The sequence below is a fragment of the Orbicella franksi genome, chromosome 8 (genome assembly GCF_964199315.1).
Source record: "Orbicella franksi chromosome 8, jaOrbFran1.1, whole genome shotgun sequence".
Classification (NCBI taxonomy): domain Eukaryota; kingdom Metazoa; phylum Cnidaria; class Anthozoa; order Scleractinia; family Merulinidae; genus Orbicella; species Orbicella franksi.
The window spans coordinates 9,226,096-9,236,809 of NC_138152.1; the positions used below are offsets into that span (position 1 = coordinate 9,226,096).

Consider the following 10,714-nt stretch of genomic DNA (forward strand, 5'->3'; position numbering starts at 1 on the left):
TGATACAGTATAAATAGCTTTCCAAAAACTTTTAACGGTTATCGGCTTGTGAAAATGTATGTTGACTAGCACACGAAACGTCAAGTTCATAAAATGCATGTTTTTGAAATGTTCATTACCGCTGTTTGTTTTATATTTTAAATCACACTACGATGGCCGAACACCCAGAGTTTATATAAGAACCATTTTCCCAAGTGTGCCACATTTTTCCAAGTGTGCCACATGTTCCTAAGTGTGCCACATTTTTCCAAGTGTGCCACATTTTCGCAAGTGTGCCACATTTTTCCAAGTGTGCCACATTTTTCCAAGTGTGCCACATTTTCCCAAGTGTGCCACATTTTTCCACGTGTGCCGTAAGTCTTGGGATATGCGCGCACCTATGGTAGGGGACAATTTTTCTATTTTTTAGAACAAATTGCGCCATTATGACGTCATATATCCGCGCGAATCCACGCACATGTCGGGGGCTCTCGCGTGAATGTTGTCACGTTGCTGATCAAATGGTGAGAGTGGCGAGATTCTTTCGCAGATTTTTCACAGCGATGGCAGGGAATAAGGCAGGGAACAAGAACCCGCTCTTATATGTAGTTTTATGCTCTGAGCTAATGGAAAAGGTGAGTTTTTCAGGGTCGAAAACAAGACTTCAATTTCGCGCTGGGAATGAATAATACTTACTCACACTAGTTGTTCGAGTAAGACTTTGCGTTTGTTCTGTGAAGAAAAGTTATGTAAGACTCTTTACTCTGGTATCAAGTTAATTTGTGAGTTTCCCAAACAATGCTTAATCATAACCAAACCCTGTTTTTGATAGTTTCTTATTGTTTCTGTTTGTTTGGCGACTTTGCAAAAGTTTTTGAAAGGAAAGTCTGACGCGTACAAGTAGCTCATTTGCATAGTGCAATGCGTGCACTTTCAAGTCCAAATGTGACCCATTTTTCCAAGTGTGACCCATTTTTCTAACTGTGACCCATTTTTCTAAATGTGACCCATTTTTCCAAGTGTGACCCATTTTTCTAACTGTGACCCATTTTTCCAATGCGACCAATTTTTCCAACTCTGACCCATTTTTCCAAGTGTGACCCATTTTTCCTAGTGTGACCCATTTCTCCTACTGCGACCCATTTTTCCAAGTGTGACCCATTTTTCCAACTGTGACCCATTTTTCCAAATGTGACCCATTTTTAGTGCAGAGTGCACTATTGGGATGGTTTAGGGGGCTGATGTTCGCTAAGGCACTAACGCCATAGGGTGGAAACTTTAATGTTTGTTTAATTAATTAATTTCAATTAATCAATTAGCCTTGCGGGAAGGGGAGTTGGGTGGGGTAGGTACCCGAATGCATTACGCAAAACCTGTCATATTTACGTTGCTTTCTGTAGTAACATGACAAAAACATATGTATGGTTTGCAAATCTCATGCTATCCTTGTGGTGCCATTGTTTTAAGAACAAAAGCAATTTACTCCAAACGCATGCGCAAGTTAGCATCAACGTCGACCATATGCTAGGTGAAAGATACATTTCATACGGGACTACCCACGAACGTTGAGTGCTTTCCCTTGTGGTAGAACATAACATGTAAGACGCATGCGTTCTAGCATTGCTAGTGTGGTGAACTCCGTTCTCGAGTTCAGATGCACGCTTTTTTGTATTTTTTGTAAATGAGTGATACCACACTCTCGTTTTGGCTGGGGATAGTCGACATATACTCGGTTAAGTATCGGTGAAGTGTTGAAATATCATTGAAGTATCGGCACATCGACCGACCGTCGAACAATACATATCGATCATAAACATATCAAATCGATCAATATATAAACAATAGCCTCCATTTGGCCCGGAAATATGCTTGGACGTTATCTTTTCCGAGAGCGTAGCTCGAGCAAAACTGTGAGCTGTGAGGAACAGATAATGTCCAGGGACAAATATCTGAGCATATTTTCGCGGCAAATGGCTGTTGTGTTTATTATCCTTCAAATATTTTTCGCAACACGCGTGGTTTTGAAAACTGGGGAATATCACTTGGATATTCCCCAGTTTTAGCTAGAGAATATTCAGTCACGTGACGTGTTTAGACCAGTCGCGCGCGAGCAAAAATGTTTGATGGATTATAAATCAAATTATACTTTACATGCGGCCAACGCCAACTTATATCTGCATGACAGTGACCAACTCGAAAGCTCATTGGGTACTTTGGTCACTGTACGGAACCAGGGGAACAGAACTAAATAGTTTCTTCTAGTTAATTTCTATTTGTATTTTTTTTTCTGTATCATTGTGAACCATCTTATGTCAAGTTGTTTTCTGTAAACGGTGTGCAACAATAAATCTGAACCGACTATCTACTGACCATTGGTCGAGTATCGATGGACTCTCGACCAACAGCCGGTCGATAGTCGACTGAAGTATCGACCGATATTTTGACCCGACACTACCTAAGTAGACATGATCCCGATGCTTGTAACTCTCGCCAAACTTTTGTGGAAGGCCACCAACATGGCAGAAATCATGTCATATGCGAGAATCCTTAGAACTATCTGGAGACCAACTGGCAAGAAAACTTTAAGGCTCTAAGGATGTAGTACATGCTGACAGTGTAAAAATATAAAATAATGCTCTACGCTGCATTCTACTTGCAAACGTATTGTCTACATTTGAAGTGCAGAGCTGTGCAGGTTGTCAGCAGTGGCAGATCTAGGGGAGGGGTCTGGGGGGTGGCCCCCCCTGCCTTATTTTAGGTAAAAAAAGAAGAAGTCACAGAAGGAAGAAAAGCCAGCTGGGCAAGCAAAACAACCCTCCCCCCCCCCCCCCCCCACCCGGCACCCCTTAGCTCAAGGTCTGGATCTGCCACTGGTCAGGAAATCTCTACAAGAAGATTGAATAGGGATGAGCTCATACCTAATTAGGGAAGATGTACCTGCACAATTTTTTCATTGGCAAATGGTCAGGTTACATTATTTATCCAAGTTCCACACATTTGCTACTGTGATTATTTTACTAGCATTGCATTTGGACTGCTCAAATGGAAATTATTGTAATTCAAACTTTATTATTATCATAATATTACATTTTAAAACCCAGGAATCGTCTTTCTGTACAACATCGGAGGGCTCAACTTTAACAGCCTGGTTGTGTGAAAGCACAGTAAGTGCATGAACAACACTCATGTTGCATCTATGCAACCATTTCCACTTCTCCATTGGCTTGGTAAAGTTCTAGGTCTTGTCCTCTATAAAACTTCAACCTTTAACTTTCTTGGAAGAGATACCCACCAATTGCAATTTTACAAGCAAACATAAAGGTCTCTCCTCTTTTAAATTTCACAGGGCATGCTGTCCTGAAGATTGTAAGCGAGCATGTTTGACACAGTTCACGCCCAGTTAGGTGTCGAAATTGAGTGTCCTCTGCTATTCAATAGCTTCTCTCCAAAATGATATGCTGTCGCAAGTCCGCCACCCAAGGCTCCTGCAATAGCGATGGGTCGTAGACCAGCCGTTGATTTGAATATCATGCCTGTAAGGGTAGCAGCCCCCACCGAGTTAAATTCATCCTCTTCTCCTCCTCGTAACTTGCCGATTAATGTATCCAGACTGCAGTACATCAGGGCTGTTAATAAAACAGGTATTATACAGTCAGCTCATTATTAAAGCTCACTTTGGGAAGTCCTTACATACATGGCACCTGTTTGATTTAGGCAACCTCCCAGCATTGCTGACAATCAGGCTTTTCAAAAACCAAGGAAACTGAGGGGACCTATTTATTTATCTCTGTTGTTTGCCTCCCTGCCGATTTGAATTTTAATCCATTAAAAGTAGCATTCCCTACCCCTGACAGTTTGCCAGTACCCATCAGGGAAGTGTTACATGTAAGTCTCATGGCTGGGGTGTCATACTAGAGCCTCTGATATTGTAGGCAGGCCAGCAAAGCCAGGGCAAGCATGCCCCCTACTGATGCCAGCATCCCCTGTCCACAACACCAGGCACAGTATTGGTTTGACAAGCTACCTACACACCCAAAAAGCCCAACTACCCCTGCCCCAGGATGACTAGATAGTCTTTATCCTGCTGTCAGACCAATACACAATCAAGATAGAGATTATGGTGACACGTAACACACACAAGTGTCTTAGCTGAAGACACTTAAGGTATGAGGGCAAATACAGAGGTGTTTACAACCTGATGCCTAGGGTACTGCACTGCGACTGGTTTACTAAAATTAATTACCTAACTTTACATTACTAGCTCACATTTATCTCCTTAAAGCAGCAAGCTATGCTTTTCCTTACCTAGAACTCCTAAACTGTTTCCTAGTGATGGACCCCTTCTCGTACAGCCGTTCAACACACTAGAAGACAAAACAAAAAAAATAAATAATTAAGTCTTTAGGAAACACTCTCAACTATTGTTGTATCCAGTGATAACACTTTTTAACTGGGAAAATCCAAGTTGTAGTTATGGATGGGAGATTCACTCGATCCTTCCTTCACTTCCTGTTAGACTTTTTGCAAATTCGCTGACCATTGTATCAGGTTTTCGTTTTGTTCAAGTTATTATATTAGACATGGATGTGAAACGATTGCCTCACCGAGTGAGTAGTTCAAATCTAAAATACATCTGGATAGCAAGAAAGGGCTAATACAACAGAGAAATGAAAAACTTCTATTTGATCAATTTTTGATTAAGGCAAAATACAAATGAACTGTAGGTGAGACCTGTTTACTCTGAGCTTCATAGTTTTTCCATCTGGATTTCGTAGACCTTCATAGAGACCCCAGGTTCCTCCAACAGCCAAACCTTAAATGAGTGAAAAAAAAAATTACTAATAGCTTAGGTTGCCAAAATTATGGAAAACAGAAATTCCAAACAACTTCAGCTGCTGTAAAGAATTTTTTTGTACATGTGCAGCCCTGTTCAACACATACAATTGTTACATGTCATTCTAAAAAGTAATGTCAAATTAATTACACTAAATATGCAATGCAAATCTGAAAAGGTTGTAGAAACATACCACACATATATGAAGTTCCAATTCCAGAAAACATTTGTTCACCCCAGCTTCTCTTCTTTTTACTGTCTGTGGGGAAAACAAACTCTGCTCCCCCCTGAAAGTTAAGTCAAAAGTCAAAAAACATTAAAATAATGTCTAATTGCCTGGGGGTGAGGGGGCTTTGATGGAAAAAGGTTGAGGATCCTCATCATAAAATTTGAATTCAACCCCTTTAATCTTTATCTTTAATTAGTAGAATTCTACTAGTATACTAAGGCAAATGCTGTAATCTGATTGGCTGAGCCATTGAACACCATCAGCCATTAGTGTGCAGAGGCTGGAGGTCGTCTAGACAATGGCGATGTTTTTATCGTGTTTCCAAAGTTTTGGAGGCAAATTTTAATGCAAATGGACAATTAAATTCCTGAAAAGTCCAAACGAAGGATGCGCACACACACAACTTCAGTTGTAAATGACAATTCAATCCGAGCGATCTTTCTCAGGCGCAAAGTTTAATAATACCTCAAGAATTGGAAATCGTTATTTGAAGTAAATTTTAGTAAGAATTCTACTAAAACAAAGATTAAAACAAAGATAGTTGATTCGGCCTTCGGTCTCATCAACTATCACCTCATAGAAATCTTGAGCTCATTAATCTAATTGCTAATTAGTGTAATTGCCTATAGCTTGCTAATGGGTCGATGATGGTCAGCAGGGTGCTCAGATGACACATTTGTTAAAGAGAGCAACCAATCTGGGGATAGCTCAAGCTTTATTTGATCACTAAAATGGACATGGCAGCGTTTTTTATTATTTCTTCAAGTGCAACCCTAAAAATATACTGCAATGGCTAAAACTTAGTTGCTTTTTGTCCTCAATACCCCAAGGGAGACCAGATTGGGTGACTTACACTCTTAAGGTAATTCCTCAGAATTGCATCGCGCATCCCTACTACGTGTGCACATACACAACATATAAAAAATGGTGGCTCTTGGCTTGCGAGAGACAAATCATCGTTTTTTTTCTCGGAAACGAGTACCGGGACCTAACGATTTTTTTATTTAGTTTGAATGCAGAGATCACCTTCTTTCTACACAGTGAATATGACCCAATTTCTATTGCAGAGTAAAAAATTATCACGGAAAATGAGAGCATAGCTAGCACTCGTAAAAGATTAATGTGGCCCTACAACACTGAGTGCTTGGAACATACTGTATCCCTGTCAACTAAATATGAGTGCCCTTATCATGAAACGTATATCACATTGCTCCTTAACATTTATGCGATACATCCATTGTTGTATTTCTCGCTTAACTTTCTCCCTATTTTTCTGCTCTCTTAAAGCACAAGGTGAATGGTTCTAATATAAAGGTTACTGAGAGCAGATAATATGGGGACCCCCTTTTTCTATTTCAAATTTTAAGTTCTCTTGATATAAGCAGCCAACAGGCAAAGTTTGAAAGAAAATCTATTGTGAGTTCTATTTCGACAGAATTACCTTAAGTGAGAAGACAAGTATTCGGGCCAACCTTTTCAACCAGGAGTGGCCCCCCCCCCCCCCCCCCCTCAACCCCCACAGTCCATTGTATACTTCAACCCCAACATAGAGTAAGCCCTCAGGAGAGTCTCTACATGGATACAACTTTTTTCAGAGCCAGATTTGTTTTCCAATCAGGACTATGGATAAATTGAGAATCAATTCATCCACTTATTATCTGTCATACTTGTGAAAAAATATTCACATTAAAATTGTGGCAAGCCAGGAAACAATTTTCAAACACGCTGGCAATATTTGATTACCACCCTTACCTGGTTCAAATATGTTGGATCAATATTTAGATATGGTGACAATGAAGCACCTCTGTTACCTGAAATTTTAAAAAAAGGAATAACATGTTGGAGGTGTTTTTATTAATGTATACATGTAACACAAGCTTAAAAATATGGAAAAGAAGGCTAGCATGATGGTGAAGGTCCTGTGAAGCCAGTTCACCAACAACATGCAGAACAAAGATATAATTAATATGTCTGTACATCAGCAAAACTTATGCATTGAGCTTCGCACAAGTTAAGTGCAACATTCAAACCAATGTCATACCGGTTTTGTTAAGTGTAAACGCATTTGTCAAGTTACACAACTAAGGACTGAGGCCCCATTTTTGTTTAAAAAGACATATTTTATACATTCCACATTCAACCCTAGCCTATACTAGAAAAGTAGTGATTTGAAAACGGGCAGTGTAAAACGCAGACTGCAAATTGCAGACTGAGGACCAAGGTTAAAATGCAGACCGAGGGTAAAATGCAGACAGCAGACTGAAGACTTTTAACGAAGTCGTGTCACCATTTGTGTCACTGAGAGCTAACCAGAGCGTTATTTAGGCTAACCTGAATGATATTCAGGTTAACCTGAGTGATACTCAGGCTAACCAGAGTGCAGACATTCACTGCGATTAGCCTGAATAACCCTGTTTGGGTTAGCGCTTGATTATAGAAATAACACGATATATACTTAAAAAGTCTGTGGTCTGCATTTTACCTCTGGTCCACAGTCTGCATTTTACCCTCGGTCTGCATTTTACTGTTGGTCTGCAGTCCGCAGCCAGCGTTTTGCACTGACCAGATTTGAGAACACTCTCCACTTTCTCAGTGGCAGCAAACAGGATGTTGTACGAAAATATATGTGGACAGCAATAATGACTGAAAAAACTATAGTGTGGGTGGAAAACTTTTGATGCATTTTTAAGTAGAAAATTCCACATTATTTCAAATAAAATGGATCAAAATTTATCAAGTGATAACATTATCATTTGAACAGTGGTTGTGCTATGAATACTAGGGGTATCAAATGGTCCCATTCAGTGCTCACAAAATTTGGCCTTGGCTTGAACTGCTCGCAAAAATTAGAATAGCGCTTGCTTGCTCGTGCTTGCAAAAATAATTTTTTGCAAGTGCTCACATGCTCAGATTTTGCTCAATTCCCATATGGTAAAACTGGGAAACATTGGGGAAACATCCACGTGCTATGAACGTTTTCTTGTTTTGCTGACCTTTTACTGAAACCAACGCACATAAGAATTCTTCGCGAAAGTCACCCGCAAAGGTAAAAAGTAATCTAGAGGCATGAAGAGCATTACAATTACCATTCGAGCTTCAGTGCCCGCAAAAATGAAAGCACTGCTCAAATCCTTGCAAATGCTCAAAAAGACCGTACAATACCCCTAATACCCAGATTGACTTAGGCCTGTGATCATCCTATACCATTTGATTATGCTCGCAAATCCAGGTCTGATTACCCAAGGCAAGTGAAATTGGAAGCTTGGTGGTCGTCCGGTGGGCAAGTGAAATTAGCCTCAGTAGTTTTGTTAGTGATAATTTCCAATCAAAAACAATTTCAAACATACAGTAAGACTGCAAGATGAGCAAAGGAGCGAAGTGAATTAAACAAATGGAAGTCTGAACATTGCGCACCTATTGGGAAAGTAACATTTTGGTGGGGGCAACTGAAAACTGAAATGCACTGGCCCAATTCAAAATTATTTTCTTGCCCTGAACATTCCAGACCCGTCTGCATGATGAAATTGTTATGTCATACCCATGATATGAACATGCTGAAAGAGTCACGATAGATCACACTAAATTTGAAAGTCCACAGCTGTCTGTCTTAAGGGTCTTCAACAGACACTCCTAGTTACTTATGCTTTAGCGTCATATCTTAATTTTTACGCTTAAAACTTTTCATATGTAACAGCGTACGCTTTCACTTACTGAACTGTTTGCCGGCCGGAGGAACCAACATGACCGCCGACAAACTTGGCAAATGATGTCAACGTGTATCATCCTAGGTTGTTAAACCGAGCAGAATATTCCCAAGCTCCCTAACTCGTTCACGAATAATTCTTTACTCAAAAATAACCGTAAAACAGTAGGTTTACACAGGTACTAAGTGCAAATATGAATGTCTGACAAAAATTCTGTACGTGCAAGAACACACATTTACTAGCATCGGCGATCGTTTCCATCAACACGACAATTTGATTTCTTAACTTACCGGAATACGCCGTGCTTGGATCTTGCGCTGAATAATCACCTGCTTTACCTCCGTAGTCCATTTTCAACAAAGATTTGAAGGAGGAAATTTTTTTTTTTACAGGGAAGATACCGAAATTACCACGCAACCTCGTGCAGAACCCGCTCATGCGCATGCGTGTAACATATTACGCAATAAAGAGTGAGTGCGCGCGAGTGCGCCGCAGAGATCTGGATACTACAAAATTAGAGGTAATATCTTCTTCTTGGTCAACTAAGGGTATTTTGAACATACTTTCAGGTTAAGACCCAGGGAAAGGTCTGGTTATATATGCAACTTTTCACCATGAAGCACCTCAAGAGGTTCAGGACCATTTCCACTGCCCCCTTATGGCAAGCCGTTTGTAGCAAAATTAAATCCTTGCAATATATGTTTAATCCTTTAAATAACGGTTTTATTTAAAGATAGAAAAAGGCATTCAATGCAGTGGTAAATAAAATTTTGGTTCAATTCAATCTTTTAATTTTCACGATTCAATCCAATACCTGGAATATTGATTCAATCCAATGCCTAAAATATTGATTCAATCCAATACCTAAAATATTGATTCAATCCAATACCTGGAATATTGATTCAATCCAATACCTCGAATATTGATGCAATCCAATACCTGAAATATTGATTCAATCCAATACCTGAAATATTGATTCAATCCAATACCTCAAATATTGATGCAATCTTCCTGGGCCGAGTACGGTCAACAGGAACGAGAGTAACTGAGCACTAGAGAGCACTGAAAACATGGCGGGCGAAGGAGAACTAGATTTAGAAGTTGAGTTTCCTAAGTTTCTTGCAGACATCTTGGATAAAACGGAAATAATTTTTGAGAATTTTGGCTCAGAAGTTGCAGAAGCACACGCCGAAGTTCTTGATCAAACCATTAGTCTGTTTAGGTAAATAAGACATTGCTACAACCGAGACACAAGGGACACGGAAAATTTAGATTCCATTACTGCCGCTTTTGTAGATGTAAGTTAACCAATTTTTATGTGATAAACATATTTGTTTATTAAAAGCTGTGTGTGCTAGCTTTTTGTGGCAAATAACATAAACTGTGGCAAATTTTGCTACCACATTGGTCTTTGGTATTGTGCATATTTCTGCTGTCCAATCATTACTGGCACACTAAACTTTGAACTGTAAACAAAATTTTTGCTGTGCCGTGTGCACAGTCAAACATGTTTCTCACAAAAACTGTTTGTGTAAACCTGGCTTTAAGTTATTTTTGAAATAAGAACCTTTACATTTTACAAGACAGCAATCATTGAACATTGGGATGTGTTTTAAGTTTTTCAATGTTGTTGTCTCATGTTTTGCATTATTTAACCCACATGTAGTACTTCTTTCCTAAAAACGATGTTTTTCTTGATATTCTATGACAAGCATGGCACCAATTTGTTGTGAATATTATCGGGTACCCAGGGCTCAAGGCTAACACTACTGCCAACTAGCCACACATTTAAGTTTTGAATAGTAGATTTTGCACTTTCACTAGCCATTGTGACAATCATGATGGAATGGAGTACTGGTGTACTGGATGAAAACAAAATTGAGAATTATCCTGACAAAGTAAAACTGAAGAGAATAGAAACTAATGAAAACAGGGAAACTATAAGTGGATTTCGTGGAAATAATTGCC

The 10,714-nt window shown here is 39.5% G+C and overlaps 1 protein-coding gene across 1 annotated transcript; it reads right to left on the reverse strand.

The window, feature by feature from the left end:
* Positions 1 to 3,007: 3,007 nt before the first annotated feature.
* Positions 3,008 to 9,399, reverse strand: LOC145494966 (uncharacterized). The gene is made up of 6 exons (XM_081474542.1): positions 9,037 to 9,399; positions 6,795 to 6,853; positions 5,007 to 5,100; positions 4,711 to 4,792; positions 4,285 to 4,343; positions 3,008 to 3,605 (listed from the first exon to the last, which is right to left on the reverse strand). The coding sequence occupies exons 1-6, from the start codon at positions 9,188 to 9,190 to the stop codon at positions 3,370 to 3,372; spliced, it is 684 nt and encodes a 227-aa protein (XP_081330668.1). The 5' UTR covers positions 9,191 to 9,399; the 3' UTR covers positions 3,008 to 3,369.
* Positions 9,400 to 10,714: the final 1,315 nt, after the last annotated feature.

Excerpts from the sequence above, each read along its gene's own strand:
- LOC145494966 (XM_081474542.1), bottom strand. The coding sequence starts at position 9,190 with ATGCGCATGAGCGGGTTCTGCACGAGGTTGCGTGGTAATTTCGGTATC. Across the intron at positions 5,101-6,794 it reads ATCCAACATATTTGAACCAG|GGGGGAGCAGAGTTTGTTTT; the intron begins GTAAGGGTGGTA and ends CTTAACTTTCAG. Across the intron at positions 4,344-4,710 it reads ATGAAGCTCAGAGTAAACAG|TGTGTTGAACGGCTGTACGA; the intron begins GTCTCACCTACA and ends TTTGTCTTCTAG.